Here is a 24174-nt window from a genome sequence, read left to right as displayed (position 1 = left end):
AACTCTTCTTTCCCTCTCTCTCCCTCCCTTGCATAAAATGGTGGTATAAACCCTAGTTCAAGGATTCAACTTCATTTCTTCATCGCCTCTCCAATCCTTATTTGTTGCTTTAATTTTAATCTAATATTTTCTAGCAAGGGGATTAACAGCTAATTAAGGGAGTAGTGAGTGATAGAGGATGGCCAGAGGTAGTAGCAGTGGTCGCACCCTCGAAGAAACACCAACATGGGCTGTCGCCGTGGTCTGGTTTCAAAAACCGCATGTTATATAAACCATATTAAAAACATGTTTTTGATTAATGAATGAATGTTGCAGAAGCAGAGAATAAGATCCAATTAACATGAGTCCCAAATTGCTTGAACGACAAGGGCAAGATGATTTGCAGAGAAGGATGCTTGAAATTCACGGTTCGGAGGCGAGAGGAAGCAGACCCTTTTCACGATTTGCAGAGAACGAAGCTTGAATGTGAGATGAAGAAGACGAGAGGAATAAGAAGATGGGAGTCGATTGCAGATCCCTTTTCTCCGAGGCGAGAGAGGTTCACAGCAGGATCTCTCCGATGGGTACTCCGACAGAGGAGTGGCTCGTCGCACTGCAGATCCTTGCTCACAACGGAAACACCTCCTGCAAATCCAATGCCATTAGGGTTTTTAGATTGGTGAAGCAAAGAAAGGGTACAAGAAGATGAATGCTTGGTGAAGCAGAGGAAGGGAAAGGGTTTTGGGGGATCGTGTATGATGGATCAGATTTTGGGGATCGTGTTTGAAAGAGATGAAAGATTCACCAGCTAGGTGGGTGAAGAAAAGGTAATGTGGTTTAATAAAATGAACGTTCCAGATTAGATGATAGCAGTTCAACGGTTCAGATTGATGGAGCACTGTTAACATTAATTTATAATGACAGCACTTGAGCGACCTTTTGGCCAAAATGATTTGAAGGGTTCTGTCTCGTTGGAAGTAAAGAGAAATGAACGCAAAATTAAGGCAGCACCTAAATCATGCAAGGCAGTGCGCACTGCGCAGTGCCATGTGCGGCGTGATTTCAGACATCTCTCTTACACTTCTCTATTTAGATAGATTACTTGCTAGGAAAAAAAGATGATGCCTTCCTTACTTGCTCCTCTCCCCCATTTATTCCATTCGATTCTTAAATTGGGAGGCCGTATATCCTTTTTTCAATACTGATGTTACAAGTCTTCTTCAATATTCGCGATCCCTTTCTCTCCCATCCCGGCTCCCTTTTCTATACATGCATCTCAATCAAGTATATGGACTGCGAGTCTGCGACCGCTCTTGTTGTTGGGGTATTAATTTACCAACTCGATCAAGTAAAATATGGCCGCCGCATCTATAGCAGCTGCTGCTGCTGGACAAGAAGTAATAGAGGCAAAGTCTTTAGAGTATACTCCGACGTGGGTGGTGGCTGCAGTATGCACAGTCATCGTTCTCATCTCTCTTTGCGCTGAGCGCCTACTCCACCGACTCGGAAAGGTACCAAATGCATCACATCCTTCCTGCATTCATTCCTAACATCTCCCCCCCACCCCCAAAAAAAACATAAAATTCCCCATCGCATGATTTAGGATTACTGACTACTTATCTTTGTGGTTGCGTCGCCTCTTTAGGCAAGTGTTCTCTGTGCCGGGGACACAGGTTGCGCCCAAACACATGGGGGTGGGCTAATGATCGCCCAACCCCTTTCAATGACATTCTCATTTGTTGGAGCGTAGATTGCGCTGCAGCACAAAAAACATCTGCCCGCCTCTTTATTAGTTAATAACTTAATATCCACCCCCAATGGTATCTTTTTCGAGTACATGAGTTGCTGTCCATGTACCCTTATTGTCTACCTGTGATATTCCACTAACAAGGTGTTTGTCCTTTCGTCTCTCTCATTTATTATTTAATCTCACTTTTTATTTTATTTTTTTAATTTCTATTAATTGAATTGTTTTAATTATTTTAATTAAATCCCATTGCAATTTAATAGTATTTATTATTTGAATTGTTTTAATTCCTACCCTCATAAATTTGCATGCTCGTTTGCTTGTGTATGGTAAAATTGTGAGGCCGAATGCCTTATGCGAGCAAAGTAACACGTAAATTTATAGGGACACTGTTGTGGGGAAGAAATGGAGGAGGGAATGGGTTTGCAAATGAGAGGTTGAGGCGGGGCACAATATTGGTGTCGGATCTTCCGAATCGTACGATGATCTGTATCGGTATTGATTAGGGATGATATCGAATTTTTACTAGTATTTTATTTTTTTTATTCTTTATTGGTATATTACTGTGTACCACATGGCGTTATCCTACTTGTTGTAGCACAATAATAGAGCGGGAAGGGGTAGGTTTGCATAAGGGAGGTTGAGGCGGGACACAGTATATGGGATGGGACATGGTATTAGTATTAGATCGTCGGAACAGGCGATTTGTATTAGTATTGGTTGGAAACGATAATTGTCTGATATTGATTTTTACTAATTTATATTTTTGAATCTTTATTAGTATTTTTAGTTACATGGCGTTATCCTATTTGTTGTAGCACCATATAGATATTGATTTTAAATTTTCTTAGCAACAAAAATAAAAAAAATTCAAATAATGGATGTTGAATAAAAATTTGTTGTTTTAAAGAATAGAAGTGTGGGTAAATGAGAGAAAGAAGAAAGGACGGACTCCTTGTGAGGCGGGTTTAATAAATGGGAGTATACCACGTGGCAGGTAATAAGGTTTCATGGACATGATCCGGAGTTATCTTTTTCAGCATACTTCCTGCTCTTAGCAACTTCCACACCAAGTCGATGTGCCCGGAGGAGGGATCGATGGATTTCAAAAGAGAGTGGGAGACCCACACTATCGATCACTTTCCCTCTACTTTCATCATGCACCCTCTGGTGAACGGTTGCTTGCTCAGTTGGTTGGTGGCTTGCCATAAAGTGCATGCCTTCACGAAGTCAAGGGATCAACTCTCTTGTTTCACATTTTTGTCATAAGGCACTCTCCTCCTATTTAGTGATCAGAAACCCTCTGCACGTATTGAACTTGTACGTGCAGAGGAACTTGTACGTGCAGAGGAACTCGACTCCCATATAATAAAACAGTTAGGTAACCAATCCACATAAACATTAATCGGTTAAGCTAGAATTCAATAGTCCCCCATTTTTGCCATTTACAAGGGAAAGAGGGGTACTTATGAAAATAAAAAAGACAAGTGGTTACTTCTCACATGTACGTTCACCTGCACGTGCAGATGATTTATTCTCAAATTCAATAGGGGTTGGGTGATAGCTTGCGTCTCTCATCTTACTTCTTATTTTGTCAGTTCCTTCATATTACTAGAGAATCCAACTCTGTTGCCGCTCGAAAGGCCCAGTCGCTGCCAAATTCCACTACATGGCTGTTAGATCTTTGTAATTAATTCTACAGCCATGTTACCTACACATTCTATAATGAATAGATCCTATCTTACCAAAAAAATAAAAAAGGAGAGGGGTGGTTTGGGCAGGTATTGAGGCGGTTAGATTAAAGTTCGGATCAGGTCCTCACATGGCCGGGGACGATGGGCGACAGGATTAAGGGTGAACCAAACTTTCCCCTCCTAGAGATGTAAATGGATATTCGAAAATCCATATTCAATCCGTGTTTGTATCCATTTAGGAGAATCCGAATCCGTCCGAAACTAATCGGATACGAATATGATAATCCCCATATCTGACCGATTATTATCCGATTCATTTAGCAATCCGACGATAATAAAATATCTAAAATATATCTTTGTGTCCGTCTATCCTTTTAAGTTACCTTATTGGATTTTGTTATCTTATTTTTATAATTTTATAATGTAAGATAATGTGATTCTTTTTCTATATTTCTATTGGTTTATATATATTGCTTATACAATGTGATACATGGAATCACATATCTATGTGAGAAAATCAAAGACTAAGAAAAATAGAAGAAAGGGTAGTTGTTGAACTCTCAAGTCTCAACCCTAACCCTCATCATAAAAACGGTGAAGATGTCAACGATAGTCGAAAATTTGTATTCGATCCGCGTTCATATCCATTTAGGAAATCCGTATTCAAAAAATACTATCCGGAAACTATCCGAATCCGTCCGAAAACCGATAGGATATTATCTGAATCCGTCCGAATATAAACGGATACGAATATGATAATGCCACTATCCAACCGAATTCGATCCGTTTACATCTCCATCCCCTCCATATATATGCCGATCGACGTCTCTACAAAAATGTCAGAATTAGTATAGTCGTACGTATTAGAGTTGCAAAAAGCCAAAAACCACCAGTGATACCATTTCACATGCATGCCTAGCCATTCTTTGCTACGCTATCAGATCACCGTCCATTTCTTTGCTCACTCTTTCATCTTCTCTACTATTTGTTATTTTTTATGGAAAGAGAATGCTATCTGGTGGCATGCGGTGCGTGGCTCCTACGCTAAACATAGGATCATGTAAAATGAACATTGTGCCTTTACGGATTTTCACCTTTTCATGGGTTGCAGCAGTCATTTGGCACAAACCTATGTTTGGCCACAAGGGCCACGCACCGCATGCGACCAAGTAGCATACATTCTTTCTTCCTTTTTTATATTATTTGTTAAATAGTTTATTTTATCATCTTAGAAAGCAAAATTAACCTAGAAAACATTCCAAGAATGCTTGTCAAAAGCAGCCCAAGAGTTCATTAACCTTTTCTGGATCGTTGGATCGGTGTACCAATGCGATGTTTTGGATCTGACCATTGGTTCGGTGTCTTATCCAAGGGTGCAACCTTTGGAGTAAACATTGAGCCAAATGATGTAGCCCAAGCACAATAGTTGTAACCCATCCGAACAGCCATATGCCAGCCCATATATAGCCAACGAATTCAGCCATTTGACAGTAACAAAAAATCATTCTCTCATAGTTTCAAATGATTACTATCTCTGTAAATCAGTAATCAGTCAAACATGATTTATCTTGGGAGGCAGATTTGCTATAACCTAGTATAGTAATAAGATTGCAAATATTGTCTTAAGGACATAACGTGCTCGTTCGACTCAGCCAGTCTCATCATCCTCTACGTTTTTTATCTCAGTTTCTAACATACATGAAAAGGTATATGGTTGAATTTAGAATTGAAATTTGACTATGATCCTTCAATATCATCATTTCATCAAATATTTAGTAGTCAAATTAGTTATATCATCCATCCACATGGCAAATTAAGTGGCAAAGTAGCTAAACCTTTCAAATAAGAGTGCAATTTGTTGTCACCAAACTAGTAAACTAAGAACTAACCAAAAAAAATGGTACACTAAGAAGTTGTAACCTTCTTTTAATTGTCATTTGTCTTATTCACAAAAGCTATTTAATGTAATATTAATGTAGGAAAAAAAATATTATCGAAAAATTGAAAATTATTTAATGCAGTATTTATGTCAATGGGCCTTTTGTCACACATCAAAAGCCACATTACAACACAGTTGAAGTCTTCAGAAGCTAAATGTGCCACTTAAGGTCTAGCCAGAGTTCTATTAGCTCTGCGCTCAACTTCTTTTTACTTATCCTCGTTTTCATCTTTTGAGGATGGAACTCTCACCACTCTATATTTGAGAGTTTTTTTGTTCTGTTGTGTTTTTTTTTTAAGAGAGAACTCCTCCTCCTTTTCGAGACTTGGAGGGAAAGGCTACTCTCTTTTCTTATCATTCTTGGACGTCTTTCTATTTGCCCTCTATGTTTGGGTGATGTCGAGCTACAGGCGAGAACATATTTGTTGTCTGGACCCTTTAGGTGTTATTTGGGGAAACCAAAAAAAAAAAAGGATTTTGGTAAGGGGCTGAGGGAAGGCCAAAGCATTTTTTCTGTACAAGAACAGGTCGGGTTCAAAGGGGTTATTAACGAATTATATTGTCACGGGACTTGTTTGGAATAGCAGTCAAAGTTGGCCTCCCTTGTAGGCCTAATGGGATGATAATTTCCTCTAAGCTCCGTAGTGGTTAGACATGCATTTTTTTTTTGGTTGAATAGATACACTTTTTTAAGTGTTATATGTATTGTAAAAAATGTGTTAATACTAAAAAAGTATGTTTATGACATATTTTCACAAACTTCGGTTATAACAAGATTTTTTCTTACCTCCAACACCAGCAACCATGGCATTGGGAGATTTTTGGAACAGTTTTTGACATCATGTCTCTTCTTAAATTTTTTAATTCAGTCTATATTTTAAAAGTAGATAGAACTACTACTTCACTACCCTACGACTTAGCAAACTATGCCCGCACCACATCCTCCTCAGGGGAAGTTGTTACTTTTCTTTCTAGGCTTGTTGCTGTTATGTTTGCGGATTGCATCCCACTTTCACCAAGGGGTGGGGCTGGGTTTGGGGTGAAGGTAAGAATTGAATTTTTCACTTGTGATGCCTAGGATTGCAACTGAGCCAAGCTAGGCTCGGGCTTTACAAGCTCATGCCCTGTCCAAGGTTTAAAGTCCCCAGCCCGATGCTCGGGTTACCCCAACAGGCTCATCATATGTGTGTATATAATAATGGGAGAGAGAACGCCACCCGGTTCTACAACGCACGCCACCCCTGCGTCTAGACACAGGGGCGTGCATAATGACTGCCGCACCCCTTGGAAAGATGGACAATGACCAGGAGTGTGGCGGTTGTTTTGCGTGCCCCTATGATTGGGCGCAAGGGTGGCATGCCCTGCACAATCAAGTGGTGTTCTCTTTCCCATAATAAATCTATAAATATATAGGGGAATAGTTCTCAGTGGGGATGGTGGCCCCTGCATGTGGGGATGTAAACGGATCAGATCGGATCTGGATATTCCCTGCCTAGCTATGGATATTCTTAAACAGATGCCAATTGAATTTGGATTTTCGACTATCTGTTTACATCTCTGATTGTATAACCCAGACCTTCCTCCCCAAACGGATACGATTCACTCTCAATCCATGTTTTAGTCTCATTTCCTCATTCTTTAGACCTTGTTGAATCTTCAAAAACCTTCTAAATCATTAGTTGGATATTTATTCGGATCATATATTTTTTTCCTGATTTTTTTGAATACCCCTAAACGAATAGGGATGCCAATCACTTTCGGATTTTCGAGTACCCATTTACATCCCCACCTACGTATGTGCCGGGGGGGAATGGGAGCATGCGCGGAAGCATTAACAGGGCGAGTAATTGTCTTTCATGGGGGACGGGCAATCATTATGCCCTCTTTTGCGTCTAGACGCAGGAGCCACGCTCCCCTCCGAAATGATTGCCCCACCCGACATAAAAGGTGGAAATCCAATGTTAATAATGCTTAGTATGTGCTTTTATGTGTAATATTAAAATGACAAAAAAAGAAGAAAAAAAAGTATAAATTATTTGATACCTTGAAGGGTGTGAATAAGAAAAATCCAAATATATATATATATATATATATACTAGAATTAAAATTGGCAAAGCCCTGTTTAACCCCCTTGATGGCAGCAGAATATTGATCAATAATTTCCTCTTGCAAGGAAATTTATCTTTACTTTTGTCATCTATAGTATATTTTCCTCTCTGTTTGGGGTACTGCCTGAGGTTTTGAGTTAACTGACCAATAATTTTCTCTTAATGGTGCGATTCGTCCCTGCTGGCTCCGCTTTCAGTGCTTGAAACGTAAACGACAGGATGCGCTATTTGAGGCCGTAGAAAAGCTAAAAGAAGGTTTGAACTGAAGTCATAACTTTTTTTTTTTTCTCTTGGCTTTCAAACGTAGCCTTGTGAGCCTATGAAGGTTCTTCTATATCAACTGTTTTTCAAAATATTGTATTGTTTTCAAGAAAAACTATTTTTGGAGTAGGTGATATTGTTGCTGCAGCTTACCCTACAGTCCAGCTGACTTAGCCTATAGTAATCTTTAAGCTATAATAAACATTGAGGGTTCTTTAAGCAAGCGATATATGGGAGTGCTCTGTTGATGTGCAAAAAAATGGCATTATATTTCAGAAGGCAACGAAATCATTCCAAATGAGGAGGAGAGAGATAGACATTGTGGGTGTTAGTACCCAGCAGCTCAAAAACCCTTTTCCCATCAATTTTAAGAGAAAAGGTTGCTATTATTCTCTCTCTCTCTCTCTCCTCCTTATTACGTAAAATGACTTCTCCATCCCTTTATTTATGAAATCGTATCATTTCATCATTCAACGTTGATGTTTCCCCCTTTGACGCTTGTTAAGAAAACCTTTTACGTAATTGAAAAAATTTGACTGTTGTGCATCTTCGTGATAATCTAATTTGATTATAAAATTTTATTTTGTATTCAAGAGTCTGAAAATATTATAAAATTTATATCTAAAAAATATCATTAGTACATCTGATAAGAAACAATCATGTTGCATAATGAAAATAAAAGTTTTTTTTTCCCCTTAAATTTGAAAATTTTCACTTCCATTATTTCCCTTTAATTTCCGTAAAAACCAAACAGAGCCTAAGGAATCAGTTCCATGGATGCTAGAAATAAAGCATTTTTTTTTTTTTCCCTTTTCTGTCTGTAACTAATTCCACTCGCGAATCGCGATCGACTTTGCGAGTTGAGACGTCTGGGTTTCCAAATTATAAGCTTCAATTCCTTCATTAATGTAATAGAGGACGCCGCAATGTCTGATTGCAGAGTTGATGCTTCTGGGGTTCATTTCCCTGCTATTAACAGTTTTTCAAGGTCTGATCAGCCACATATGTATCTCAAGAAATCTTGCAACTAACATGCTTCCATGCAAGGAGGATCCTCATCATCCTTTTTCTCTTGGGATCAAGCCGAAGGGGAGGAGGCTTTTAGGCGAGGCTACTAGTTCTGTACAGTGTCCAAAGGTATCCATCCATCCATCCATCTCTCCATCTTCAACTTGGTGGAAAACACATCAAAATCATTGATCAATCATCTAGCAATGCGTGCCACAGAAATTTAAGTGGCAAAACAGAAGTGGCTGAGGGGAGCTGAGTAATATTTTCTTATTTATACTTTCTATCCAGTTTCTTCCATATTTGGATACTGTTAAGCAAATCAAGATTACTTTGAACCAACAATCGGGGGTAGTTGAGAATTCTAATTTCTTGCATTTTGTCTCATTCTGATTGTCTCAGGGAAAAGTTCCATTATTATCGCTCGAAGCATTACATCAACTGCATATTTTCATCTTTGTATTGGCAGTTGTCCATGTAGTATTTTGTGCCACTACTATGGTTCTTGGAGGGCTAAAGGTAACTTCAATACCACACAAAATTCTAATGTCCGGTCTGATTTTAAACAAAGCTTGAAGTAATTAGTCTTCTACTTGCTGCAAAACCTCAGAAATCCTTCGGCCATCACTTAAAATAGATCATTTGAGATTTGCTGAGCTCATTATCATTTCTTCACGTTTTTCTTGACCTTCATAAAACCTGTAAAGATTCATTTTTTACTGCATGTTTGTTCAAATTAAATGAGAGAAAATTGTGGATTGGACGCCAATTCACGGAAGCCATTTTATGAACTTTTATATGTATCTATCATTGTTAAATATTGTTCACATCTAGATATGGGTTTTCTCGCATATACTTCTTCACCAGTAAACTGGAAAGATCATCATAGTTGCACGCATCTTAACAAAAAAATAATCTGTGTATACTATGTAGATACGCCAATGGAAGCACTGGGAGGATTCAATTAGGCTTGAGACTGGGAAGCAAAGAAAGGGTAATGGGTACATATATTTCAGTAGCAATCACGGACTAAATTTAGTTTTTATAAGTTAACAGGAGATAAATCTATGTGCAGTTCCCACAACGTCGTTGAACACTGGACATGCTCACCATACTCTTGACTTTGTCAAGCAGCGCGCCATAGGATTTTGGAGAAAGTCAGCTGTTGTCAGCTGGATGGTAAGTTTTGTACACCCATCTGCATTGTTTAACATTTCTGCAGTTGCTGAACTTTTTGCAATCAACAAAGTCTATGCAAATCTGGCATTAGCATCATGTCAAGCACCTAGTTAACAATGCTCATGTATCTGTTTGTCATAAACCAAAATCTGTATTAGATAACTCTGATCCTTTCAAAGGAGAAGTGAAATTGAAAAAAAAAAGGCATTGAATACAAGTTGTAATCAGTTTTCTGCTCCCCAAACACATTTTTTGAAGTCTTGGCATGAGTCAATTGAGACATCTAATTTTCCCTGAAATTCTCATTTTGTGGGGCTACTTTTACCTTCCTTCTTAGACGGTGAGTTTTCACTCTCAACCCCTCAATCTAAAAGTTTCAGAACTCACTTCTCCTCCCTTTTCCCTCACCCTTCTATTTCCCAGTAGATTTTACCTGAACCCTGTACCTTATTATTGTTTCCCTCAATCTAAAAGTGTCAGAACTCACTTCTCCTCCCTTTTCCCTCACCCTTCTTCTATTTCCCAGTAGATTTTACCTGAACCCTGTACCTTATTATTGTTTTTCAAAAACTTCAATGAATTCTCTTCTCCCAAGAAAATAAAATATTTATTTATTCTGATAATACTAATAGCTTTTTCAACTTCTTGGCTCCACTGGTATCCCTTGACTGTTCCTGTACACATGCTAGCATATTGTTGTAAAACAAAGGACATTGAGTGATGCAACAAATAACATGATTGAAACAAGGATGAAATTAACAGCTAGCAGTAGCAGTATACATACTCAGGATCCAACAACCAAAGTGTGCAATCACTATAGCCCCCCCCGGTGATACCTTAGGACTGTCAAAATAAAGAACATAAAAAGAATGAAGAGATCTCATTACATGAAGCTCAATATTTGTCTCTGATTTACAGAAAACAGAGAAGATAAACATATTGAAGCCCCTAGCAGCGTCTTAAGATTAGGCAGTGTTTTTAAGGATAATTGACCTTTTCAAGTGAATGATTTCTATCCACTGATCTGATCAATAAACCAGTGGACCACTGAGTGATACTTTAATGCTTTCAATAAAATTTTGAAGCAGGGGAGACTCAAAAACACTTATTAAGGTGAGAACAGTGCTTACCATTGTGGCACGACGCTTCTTTATTTTATTTTGACGAATTTTATAATTTCTAGGCATCAACATTCATTTCAGTCGTGGATGATTATCATAAAAGATTCCCAACATATCATAAGATTCCCATTCTTGAAAATCCACACTTTTCCAAATCCAGAAATCAGACAGAATTTTAGGATTCCTCTACGAATTTTGTCGAATTTACTCACTTGAAATTGAGCCAGTTTCCTGCCTTTTCCTCTTAGAATTCCTTCCTTGGGAGGTATCAGGATTGGAATGTAATAATATTGATTCATACATAAGAAAGGGTTTTCTATTGGTCCAAACGCTGTACCTATATGGGATAGGGAGAGAGGAAGAGGGAAAAACTGAAGATTTTGTTCTTGCTGGCGTCAGAGACATCTTTATCTGAGGAGGAGGCTTCGTCGTCCGGCTCCTCATAAATGATGTTAGGATTGGCAGGCTCATCCTTGGATTCCAAAAAGAAAACAGAGACAGAAAGGAAGAACTTTGTTTCATATACATATATAATCAGATGGAATAGGATTTGAAGAGCTGTCACGATCATTCACATCAATTTCAGCAAGCAGGAAGGGCGCAGAAGCTACCTTTTGACGATGCAAGCCAGGATGGTCATAGATCAGCTTACTCTCCGTCTAGCGGCGGCAAGGAAGGAGGGGTATTCCAATCCAATATAGAAGTCCTTTTGTCTCGTCTGAGGTTGTGGATTAAATGAATAAACAGATGAAATCAAGCATAAGCATTAAGCATATAGAAGAGAAAGAGCAAAGTACTGAAAAAAATATAGTTCAGCTCAGAACAAAGAAACCTAAAAAAAAAAACTATGAACTAATAAAAAACCAACAGAACAATCCGATACAAGATTCAAATTTCAAATTTGAGTAGGGAACCATCAACACTGAGCAACCTGTTGGTTGTGGGTTCGAAACTTGGAAACAGCCTCTCTTGCGAAGAAGGGGGTAAGGCTGCATACATCCCCTCCCAGACCCCGCAGTAGCGGGAGCCTCGTGCACTGGGACGCTCTCTTTTTTAACCATCAACCAAGAGAGTGAAATGCAATGCTATCGGCGTTGTCTGAACTATGAACCAACACTTACAATGCAGGTCAAGGCTCTATTGAACAATTTCAATGAAAAAGAACTCCTTTGTGTGAATCTGCAAGACCCTACAACCTATACAACCCTTCAACTTCATAAATATTTGAACAAAGTGATGCAATTTTAGCCATGCATCACTCCTATAGTTCATGATTGTAATAGGAACGAAAACTACCAGCCTACCTCTCTACCCGCATAAGTGCATTGATCTATTTTGAATCATTGTTCACCAACACCTCTTACTCATTAAGAGCTCAAAAATTCAAATCCACATCAAGATTTTAAGGATGGAAATGGCTGGGATCAGCCAGGATCAATTAGGATGAACCGAGATCAGCTAATCCACTAAAGGTACCATCTGAACCAGCCCAGATCAGATTTTAGAGTCCACTTTATCTAAACCATGGAAATGAAAGAAAATTTGCTTGGGTATCCATTTAGCAGATAAGTTATCATCAATGTTGATTTTAACATTAATCTTAACCCCAATTCCTTCAATGCAATCATCATCAATTCATAGTCAAGTGAGGTAAAAGGCCCTCCCCAACCTTAGAAAGGACCTTATTTTAATTACCTACCACAATACATTCTTAGGTCAGTGTGCTTGTTTTTGTGATGCATGTCTTAATTTTCACTCACACTATGGCAGCTTGTAACTGTCATGATGAAGTTATTATAAAATATACAGAAGAGACTGGTTTACCAGGAAGGAATATCCACCAATCTCCACCAATGGGCTATCTCATCCATTTGGCCCTACCACCTGCCTTTTCTAGGCCACAAAGTTAGTCTCGAAAGTGGAGTGAGTCAAAACTATAAACTTGGAAGATCTCAACAATATTGCACCACTATCAAGGGTAAAAATATACCCGCATGTGAATTTGATCTCATTTGAATTGGATCGAGTTTGAATTGTAGTACCCTTTGAGATGCTTTGGCACTTTGGCAATGGCTAGCCGATCATCATTAGCTCTACCTATAGGTCTTAATTGATCTATTAAACCCCTAGTATAAGAGACATGATGATGAGTAGTTTGCTAAATAATTTGTTACCAATGCCATGTGCATAACCATTTTCTGATACAATGTCATCCTTATGTTTCCGCAAATGCATACCACAGGCAAAGGGTCCATAATTTGTAAGAATTATGTCAATGTATTGTAATTAGTTCAACATCAATCTTCTTCTTGGTTATAGTTATTTCAGTACCTAACATATCCCAAATCTTTCATGTTTTCTAATGTTTTCTAAACAACAATCTTTAATTTTTTCAATTATTTCTAAAGATATACTCAGATGAGGATATTGTCCATATGGAAGCATATGATTATTTGATTTCCATTTAAATTTACTATAAACACATCCAACTGGTTTTTCAATCATATAACCATTAGACACCAAGACAGTGTCAAACTTTTCATGTCAATTTTAAAGAAACTATTTTGACATACATTGTGTGTACCAATGATTAATTAACAGAAGTTTATGCAATTACCTTAGGAGGTCGATAGTAGCTACCTCAGTGATCAGCACAATGAGAGTCAAAGAAACCAAAGTTTTCTTTTGTCAACATACTAAGGAAATAAAATCTTATCACCAGCATTTCTGGTATCACACTTGCAATAAGTTCCTCCTAAATGGTTCAGATGGAAGATGCTGTCCCAATTGATATTAGACATGATTGAATCCAAATCACAATTATTGGTCTCTAGAAAATATTGCATTTGGAGATGGGGCTGGTTCCTTATATTTTCTAGGGCAATAATAAATTTGTTTCCAGGGTTAGGTCCATCGGACCATTTACTTCATCTCGACTTCAGATTCAAGTTCTCAAGTCTCATCGAGATCAGCTTCTGTGGTAATGGGCAAAACGGTAATACCCACAAGGGGTTATTGCTATTATTATTATTTTCTGGATAGGTCCAGAAGAGAGTTTAATTTCTATGCCACGAGGAGCAAAAGAAGCCGGACTACAACATCCAACAAAATTATAGACAAGGACAAATCCCAACCCCCAATATATATATATGTTGGGATTTGGGAAATTGTGACTTGTGTCTAGACTGACACTAGCTCCTTTATTTATAATAGAATGAAGAGAATTAGGGTTACGGTAGGGTTACAATATAACAACCATAACGACCAAATTACCCCTACACCCTATATTTCAATACCCCCCCCCCTCAAGTTGGTGTATAGATCTCACACATGCCCAACTTGCACAAAATCAGATGAAACATCTTGCTACTAAGACCTTTAGTAAGGACATTTGCTAACTGCTCACTAGACTTCCCAAAAGGAATGCAATAATTCCTTGCTCTAGCTTCTTCTTGATGAAGTGGCGATCAATTTGAACATGCTTGGTGCAATCATGCTAAATTGGGTTGTGTGCAATGCTGATCGTAAACTTGTTGTCACAATATAACATCATCGGAACACGAACAAGCAAGCCCAAATCATGGAGAAGATCCTTAAGCTATAACAAATCACAAATACCATGGGCCATAGCATGAAACTCAGCCTCTGCACTAGACCGGGCTAAACACAAAGTTTAGTTCATATAAAGATTTAGTTATCACATGATCTCTTTATTATTGTTGTTATTATTACTGTTTATTCTCTTCCGCTGCGATGATTTACTGTGTTTTATGAACTGTGAATAGGAGTACTGCACTCATTGATCCTGGGGGATTGATTGGATGCCAGTGGGCATCCGGTCACAACTTGCCCTTACTAACCGGGCCGGGATGTGACATTTTAGTGGTATCCACATCCTGCTTCTTGCTACGCCAGGTAACAAGATTTTCCATCAACAAAAGTGCAGTATCCAGATGTGGACCTCCTATCATCAGGTGAACCAGCCCATTCTGCAGCAGTAAAGGCCTTTACAAGCATGTGATCATGAGGCGAAAAAAGGATACCCTTTCTTGGAGCCGACTTTAGGTACTGTAGAATCTGAAACACCGCCTCCATATGAGAAACGCAAGGGTCATGTATGTACTAACTCACCAAACTCACAGGCTATGTCAGGCCTAGTATGAGACAAATAAATAAGACAGCCAACCAGCCGCTGGTATCTGCCCTTATCAACCGGATCACTATCCTTAATTTTTAAATGGGAATTAGCCTCAAGAGGAGTGTCGGCAGGCTTGCAGCCTAGCATACCAATATCTGAAAGATCTTGAGTATATTTTCGTTGAGAGAGAAATATACCTCTAGCGGATTGGGCCTCTGCAATACCAAGGAAATACCGCCGCTTCCCCGGGTCTTTAATTTGAAACTCCCTGACTAAGTAGAATGTAAGACCAGATTAAGGTTAACCTAGTCCCAAATAACCCACAAATAAGTTGGTCAGTCAACTAACAATAAGCTTCAACACCAGGATAGAAACCAGGGCCAAAATCAGATTTAGGACACAAACTAGAACTCAAAATTTATTGCCAAGAATAGGACTGCAATAGCCATCGAGTGTTGATCTTGAGAAGCTTAATTAAGTCCCTGAATCTGGGCAGAATCGTATGGCTAGAAACACACGCACAGCAGGTCTTCAATATTAGGAAGTAAAGATGAGTGTGCAGAAACCAAACCAGCCAATAGAATGAAACCAAGCTCAGGTCGAGTGCTGCTTGTAGTGAGGAGAAGCACTGTTGAAACTCTCAATCAATTCTGATGGTTTGGTTGAGAGACATGGAGGTAGCACCAAATAGAAACTTAGGCACTGTAGAGCAACCCTGCCAGCAGTAGGAGCTGGAACTTGGATAGAGTGGAGGGTGTGTGAGTGTCCTTTGCTCCAAAACCCAGAAGATTCTGATGGTAGAATATGGAGATATGCAAGCTTGAAGTTTGCTGGAGAAGCAGAGCAGGAACAGCAAAGCCACAAGGTGTTTTGGGTCTTCCTTTGGTGTGAAACAGCAGCAACAGATGTGGACTTGATTGTGGTTCAATTCAGGCCTTCAAGATGTCCTTAATCAACAGATTATAGCAGTCACAAGATAGGCAGGGCAGTGTTGATCAAGTAGGGAAAGGAGAAGAAGATAAAGGGGGTAGGGGATGGGCTTTCTCAGCCCTGGGTCTCTCACCCACAGCTATCCCAGCTGTTGAACAGGGTTTTTACTCCCATAATCAAGTGCAAGAATGCATCAAAACTTCATTCATTAATTCTTTCTATCTATTACAATAAGGGGCTGCCTATTTAATGAAGTAGGCTAGCTTACAAAATTAGAAACTTAAGAATCACAACTAGACAAACTTAGCAACTAATGGAAATTAGAAACTTAATGAATATAAGGTTAAAACTAAAACAAACCACATAATCAGTTTATCATGCATATCAATGTGCTGTGAGGTCCCAACTCCATTAGACCCACTTTGCTCCTTAAGACTAGAGTCCTGAAAGAAGCTACCTACTTATGAAAATGTTCCATTACTAGCCAATGTGGGACTAATCCTCTAAAAGATAGTAAACACATAACCCCAAACAAGTGAAAGAAACAAGTAAAAACAAAGAGGGAAAACTTAAATTTTCAAGTAGGGAAAAGACAGTCAGGTGTAAATAAAGCAACTTTAAAGTTTAAAGGGTAAAACTTCAAATCTCTCATGTATAAAGTTTGAGCTTGATATACTAATATAACACACCACACTCATTGTTTCCACCTCTAAATCACCTCTGTTTAACTTTGGGGTGCATGTTACTGATCATGATAGTTTGCTTAATGGGTATTGCTGAATTTTTTTTCCTTTCAAAATGTTGTTTTTGGCCACTCACTACACAGCTTGCTCAAGACATTTCTCTAGATTTTCTATGGTAAAGGCTGATATGGAATCTGATGATTACATTTCTGATTTCCCTCACGCTTGATCACAGATGTCATTCTTCAAGCAGTTCTATGGCTCCGTAACCAAGTCAGATTACACTGCAATGCGGCTAGGATTTATCATGGTAAGATATTAGACTATTAGTTTTTATTTTTTCCAATAATTTTCTTTGGATTTCTGCTGATGCATGACTATAACATACCTTCTCTTCAATTCAGACCCACTGCCGTTCGAACCAGGATTTTGATTTTCATAAGTACTTGATGCGGACACTTGAAATTGATTTTAAGAAAGTTGTTGGTATAAGGTATCCTTCAGAAGATGAGCATGCTTTACTAGGGGATACTAATTTGGGGGGGGAAAAGACTAACCGTAATAATGAACTGCAGCTGGTATCTGTGGCTGTTTGTTGTGATCTTTCTACTGCTGAATGTTGAAGGTATTCAGAAGATTTACACTAATCCTCCTCCTCCAGCTTTGTACCTCCAATGGCAGGAATAGATATTAAATCATTGCATTTGTGGGTTGCTAATGCAGGATGGCACACGTATTTTTGGTTATCCTTCTTACCTTTGATTGTAAGTGTATTCGATTCCAAGACATGAATCATGGTATTTGTTCCTTGAGAGATAACACAGAATCACTGATGAACTGAAGTCGCAGCTTTTACTTCTTGTGGGTGCTAAGTTAGAACACATCATTACTCGATTAGCTGAAGATGTTGAAGAGAGGAGAACAGATGATCCCACAGCACCACCAGTGAAGCCATCTGACAAACATTTCTGGTTTGGCCGCCCTGGCATTGTTCTTTACTTAATACACTTCATCTTATTTCAAAATTCATTTGAGATTGGATTCTTCTTCTGGATATGGGTAAGTAGCATGCTCTTCTATGCATATTTTACTTCTCCAATTTGTATTGACTTTAAATTGACTCTCAATGATGTCTCCAGTGTTCCTACGGATTTCATTCATGCATCATGGAAAAAGTTGGCTACATCATCCCTAGGCTTATCATAGGGTAATGGTTTAACGTACATTTCCAGTATCCAATGCATCTTTCTTCTAACTGAATACAAGAGCAGAAGGGCACCATACAATATTCATATAATTGATATCTATAATGCCATTAGCTGCATTAACATGTCCTCTCCCTTTCCATTCTCATACTGACATATACCAATTTCTAGTGCAGGGTGGTTGTTCAAGTGCTCTGCAGCTACAGCACCCTACCTCTGTATGCTATTGTCACCCAGGTGAGCTTTACAAATAAAAATTTGAGAGAGAAAGAGAGGATACGTTCACCCCTGAAATATGACAGGAAAAAGTTTTGACATTCTCATTCCTAATACTTTACACGCTTGAATGAAGATGGGTAGCATGTTCAAGCAAGGCATATTTGACGAGCATACGGAAGCAACACTACATAGGTGGAGTGAGCAAGGAAAGAGAAAAAAGAAACATCATATGTTTTCTCATCAAAAGACAAAGGGCGAGCAGTCCAATGCAATTCAAATGCAGGATATGGCCAATTACAGAGTCGGAGAAACTTCAACTGCTGAGGGCCCAGAGTTTGTCGTCGACATAATTACAACATCAGAACATTCAAATTCAAAGCAAACTCAAAATTTATCTTGAGTATCTCAGCGATCCATCACTAATAGCCACCTGCTTTCCTTTCATCAATTGCTCAGTCAATGTACAAAAGCACAATGTCCCATGGGCATGATTGAACTTTAAAATGAAGCAAAAAAAATTATTGCGGCAATTGAAGGTATCAAAATCGTTTACCAAGATTTCAAACTACAGATAACAAAACTATTAAACCAGCTAAAAGAAAGGCAAGGACTCTTGCTTCAGGCGGAGAACTCCTAGAAAGTTTAAAAGTGCAGTTGAGTTGATGAATAACCAAAACAGCAATAGCTGCTAGCAGATAAATAACTAAGATTGGTACTAGCTGCTTGCAAATATGTGTGCGCCCAGATACTGGTACAGCACAAAGTTCGTACTAGCAAACAGTCTTTTATAGTTAACGTACTATCCTAACCTGTTACTAGTGCCAGACAGGCACAGAGATAGGAAAAAAGTTTCATATTGTTGAAGAATTAGTTGTCGTGATTTTGTTTAAGTGCTACCTGCAAGCTAAAGAATGTGTTTTTTTTTTCAAATGGAAAACCAACAAAGTTGATTAAACAAAATGGAGTCCACATCACGAGTGATAACCATATATAGCCTATCTAATCTAGCACGAATAGCAGTCCTATAAGCTACAGGACTGAACCGAGTATCTTTACATATTACAGGTTTTTTTTTTTTTTTTTTTGGATCAGAAACTACTTTACTTAGACTATGTTAAAATCATAAAACTACAACAGGCTTTAATAGCTAAATTATGAGCCAAAAAAACATCAGATCTATCTTTTTTGGAAATACAAAAAGTGGATGCCTGCTTCAAAAAGAACTTAATATCCCACAAAACCGAGAATAATTCCCATGGCCATTCTTTTGTGTGAGTGAGCCAGTTGATGATATCACTGCAATCAGTCCAGATGTTTATAGTTGTGCTTGGAGATGGCTTTTCTTGCTGCAACCCGAGTAACACCCCTTGAGCCTCGGCCTCTTGTGAAGTTCCTGTACAACCATGGTTAGAATAAGCCCCAGTAAAATAGCCATCCTGAAATAGTAATGCTGCCCATCCTGCTTCTTTGGTTGTTTCCAAGAAGCTGCCATCACATATAATTGTGATAGAGTTAGGAGGAATAAGTTGGGGTAGATCCATTTTACTTAAACAGGAGGGTGGAGGCCTAGGACTAGGTTCCTCATGTGGTTCCTCAAGTGGTTGAGGGATGAGGTGGAGCTCATTGGTCCATGTACAAATCTTATGCATAATTTTCAAAGGATTGGGTTTACTATTGGTGGACCAGCAGTGGTTCCTTTCAGACCAGATGAAATAAGCAGTGATAGCAAAAAAGGACATGAATTGCCTTGGTTGGAAAGTAGGCCATGGTTGTTGGTACAAAAGTGATGAGCATAGCTGGCATAGGGAATCAGCACCGAGATTCAGTATGAAAACCCAGTGGACCTGACAACCAAATATGTTTTGTAATGTCACAGGACAAAAAGAGGTGCCATAGGGTTTCAATGCTCTTCCCACACAGGACGCAAGAATCAGTGATTGCAAAGATCTTTTTTAAATTTTCTCTATTACCAATGCCCTTAAGTAGAATTTTCCAGCAGAAGAGTTTGAATTTAGGGTGGATCTTCAGAGACCACAAGGTTTTCCAAAGCTTAGAGGTACACTGGGGGGTAGATTGTTGGATTGTTTGGTTTTGGAGAATGTGTGCAGCAATTTTAGTGGTGATGGCTCCTGTTTTGGAGCATGGGCAAAAGAGGAAGTCCTCATGGGTATGCAACGAGAGAGGTATTTTAGTAATTGCTGTCACTAAATCTTGAGGAAAAAGGGATTGAATGAGAGGTATATTCTAGCTTCTTCCCGAGATGATATCAGCTACAACCTGCAGTGGTGCATTAGGAGTTTGTATTTGGGCTGTATGGGGGGGTATATGATTCGGGATCCAGTTACTGTCACAGATGGGCACACAATTCCCCTTCCCAATCTTCCATTTTGTGGCCTTCCTCAACTCAGGTAGGATCCTTCCAATACTGTTTCATGTCCAGGAACCAGGTTTTGGTTTAAAAGCAGGGTTTAGAATTGAGGATTGGGGAAAATATTTGGCTTTAAGGATTTTACACCAGAGAGCATTAGGTTGTGTAAGAAGTCTCCAACCAAGGTGAAGCAACAGGGCCTCATTGTGTAGAGATGATTGCCTTATACTTAATCCCCCGGTGTTTTTATGTTTGCAAACATTTTCCCAAGAGATAAGTAGAAGCTGTTTTTTGGTGTTTCCATCGCCTCTCCAAAACCTGGAATTTATTGAATCAAACTTATGATGAAGAGATTTAGGAAGGAAAAAGCATGACATAAGGTATGTGGGTAAAGAGCAGAGGACAGATTTTATAAGTACAGTGCGCCCTGCTTGGGATAAAAGTGATGCTTTCCAACAGGAAAGTTTCCTTCGAATCTTGGAAAGGAGGTTTTGACAATGGTTGCTCTTGTTCCGAGAGATTAGGAGAGGTGTTCCCAGATAATTAGATTGATTACTCATCTCTTGCAAACGGAATTGGTGGCAGATTTGGGTTTTACTGGCAGGGGGTGTATTCTTGCTGAAGAGAATTTCACTTTTACTCCAATTGATTGAAAGCCCAGAAATATCTTCGAAAAGTTGCAAGATGGCTTGGATGGTTTCAATATCTTCCAGGGAAGCATGGCAGAAAATCATTGTGTTATCTGCAAAGAGGAGATGTGTGATTTCAGGAGCACGTCTAGAAATTTTTATTCCTTTGAAAAGATTAAGCTCTCTGTAAGTAGCTAATAGACGTGACAGACCTTCCATCGCAAGAATGAAGAGATAGGGGCTTAAAGGACACCCTTGTCGCCGTGATGGGAGGAAATGATTGAAAGCACCCCCCTTAAGCTTGATTAAGTAAGATACAGTGGAAATGAGCTGTTGGATGAGGTCACACCACTTTGGGGGAAATCCAAGGAAGGAGAAGAGTTTGATGATGTATGTCCATTCTACTCGATCATATACCTTGGACATATCCAATTTTATCGCAATCCAACCTTGCTTGCCTTTGCACTTCTTCAGATAATGTACTACTTCATGAGCAATAATAATGTTATCTAAGATTTGGCGTCCTTTGACAAAAGCAGATTGGAAGGGAGAAATGAAATAGTCAAGATGAGGTCTGAGTCTTCCAGCTAGCAGTTTTGCTATGATTTTATAGGACACCGTGCAAAGGCTTATAGGTCTAAAATCAACCGGTGAGACTGCATTCTCCTTTTTTGGAATGAGAGTGAGGAGGGTGTGATTTGTTTTGAACGGTAGATTGCCAGTGTGGAAGAAGGAAGTAACAAAACTAAGAATATCATCTTGGAGAAGATCCCAGTTTTTATGGTAGAAGATGGCAGAGAAGCCATCATGCCCTGGAGCTTTAAACGGCACAAAGCTAAACAGAGCTTCTCTGATTTCATCCACAGAAGGTAAAGTTAAGAGGGCATGGTGGGAATCATCAGGAATGATAGGAATGAACAAGGGCTCAATAAAAGAGGAGTCAAGAGGATTGGAAGTGGTGAGGATCGAGGAGAAATGAGTAGTGAAGATCTGGGCAACTGCATTGATATCAGTGATGAAGTTCCCTTCACAATCCTTGATTCCCTCAATTTGCCTAGTTTTATTGTGGAAAGTGGAAATGGAATGATAGAACCTGGAGTTCCTGTCTCCCTGGGTGACATACAGATGCCTAGATTTTTGGAACCAGAAAATTTCTTCAGCCTCAAGGATCCATTGAATGTTCGAATATGTCTCAGTAATATCTTTTTCAATGGGGGGGGGGGGATGGATCAAGATTCTCAAGATAGCCAAGCCTATTAAAAAGGAAATCATGGAGATGCACAATATTTCCAAAAACATTGTTGTTCCACTTCTTTAACAGAGGAGTAAACTGTTGTAACTTGGTTGAAAGGGATGTATTTTGTGGTAAATTGGTCCAAGTGGTATGGCAAAACTGGTCAAAACCAGGGTGAGAGAACCAAGCAGCTTGGAAATGGAACAGTTTCTTGTGATTCAAGATTGAGAGGTTGGTTTTGACAAGGAGAGGCTAGTGATCCGAACCAAACGATGGGAGAGCTGAAAGAGTTATTTGGTTCCACCAAGAGGCCCAAAGGGGGTGGGTCAAGCAGTGATCCAATTTCTCCTTAATAAGGTGTGGAATTTTTTTCCTGCTTGACCAAGTAAATTGAGAACCCCGGAGAGGAAGGTTAAGAAGATCAAACTGAGAAATAATATGATTTAGATCAAAGGTAGAAGAGTTATTGAAACGAGGGAGGTTCCCTCTAAGTTTGTCCTCAGGATTAAGGATTTGGTTAAAATCACCTATCACAACAAAAGGTAATTGAAGGTCAGTAAGGAACTCATGAAGAGACTCCCAAAATCCAGTCCTATCAGAGGCCACAGGTGGTGCATAAAGTCCAACAAGACACCAAGCAGAAGCCTGACCAATAGGGGGAAAGGTTACAGCCACAAGTCTATTTAAGATAGTGACATCACCAACAACAAAAGAATGTTTTCCAAAACACAACAAACCACCCGAAAGTCCTCGTGAACCAGAGCTAGGCGCAAACCCCAAAAGAGCATAATTAGAGAGAAATTTGGGCAATTTAAACTTATTTAAATCATAAATCTTAGTATCCAAAAGAAAAAATACATCGGGTTTATGTGCCAAAAGATGTTTTTTAAGAGCTCTTAAAGTGTTTTTAGAATGGAGACCTCTAACATTCCAAGATAGCACAATCATGATTAAAAAACAAGGTAAAAACGAGGAGGAAGTGAGAGAGGCAGCAAGTTTAGAAGTAGAATCAACAAAAAAGCAGGATAAGCAAAAGTAACAATACCAACAACAAAATAAACAAAGAGAAACATAGTACCAATACCTAAAAGAAGAGTGACGCCTACTTAGTTTAAAGAAACAAATGCATATACTCCAAAAGCACATAAAGAAAATATCAAAGGGAATGCAAGATAAAAAAGAAAACAAGGTTATGATGACCTGGAAAGAAGAGGCAGGAATCTTCTGTGTAGCGATGGGACCAGTTCTCTCCCCAAATTGCTGGAATCGGTGAGACATATGGGGGAGGTTACTCCCCTCATCTGATTGTATTTCAGATACCAAGGCACAAAGTTGGGTTGCAAGGTTGGTCTTGGATTTTGATCGAGCTAGATGATTGACACACTTCAGTAGAAACTCAGAATCAGAGGACTCATCAGAATTGTCTTGGACAACAGCATTCAATTTCCTTTTCCGACACCCGTAGGATTGATGGCCATCAGAGACGGTTTGATTAGGGTGAATAGAAAAAGAATTAGAAGAAGGTTGATGAGGATCAAGAGGAGTGTTAGATGGTGCAGCTTGGAAGGAGTTTGGATGTTCTGGGTTACCCATTAAACCAGCCGGTGGAAAAATAAAGGTGTTTACAGTGAAAGCATTGGAATTATGGACTCCGGAAGAGGATTGGGGGGCAATTTGGTAGTTGCTCACTGGTTCAAGAAAGTAGGGTTTAGCAGTCGTATTAGTCTGTGCT

General features: G+C 39.1%; 1 protein-coding gene across 2 annotated transcripts; it reads left to right on the top strand.

Annotated features, from left to right (window-relative positions):
- The first annotated feature begins 1412 nt into the window (after nt 1-1412).
- LOC122639796 (MLO-like protein 13) lies at nt 1413-18836 on the top strand. 2 transcript variants are annotated; one of them, XM_043832771.1, is made up of 13 exons: nt 1413-1490; nt 7665-7722; nt 8669-8865; nt 9670-9730; nt 9812-9915; nt 17023-17097; nt 17192-17280; nt 17363-17412; nt 17511-17551; nt 17637-17846; nt 17927-17994; nt 18169-18229; nt 18345-18836. In XM_043832771.1, the coding sequence occupies exons 3-13, from the start codon at nt 8674-8676 to the stop codon at nt 18609-18611; spliced, it is 1218 nt and encodes a 405-aa protein (XP_043688706.1). In that variant the 5' UTR covers nt 1413-1490; nt 7665-7722; nt 8669-8673; the 3' UTR covers nt 18612-18836. The 2 variants fall into 2 exon arrangements, with proteins under 2 accessions (XP_043688706.1, XP_043688707.1); XM_043832772.1 differs by lacking the exons at nt 1413-1490; nt 7665-7722; nt 8669-8865 and adding an exon at nt 9042-9255.
- Nucleotides 18837-24174: the final 5338 nt, after the last annotated feature.

This window comes from Telopea speciosissima, chromosome 9, assembly GCF_018873765.1.
Source record: "Telopea speciosissima isolate NSW1024214 ecotype Mountain lineage chromosome 9, Tspe_v1, whole genome shotgun sequence".
NCBI lineage: Eukaryota > Viridiplantae > Streptophyta > Magnoliopsida > Proteales > Proteaceae > Telopea > Telopea speciosissima.
This window is presented reverse-complemented; position numbering and strand designations above follow the sequence as displayed.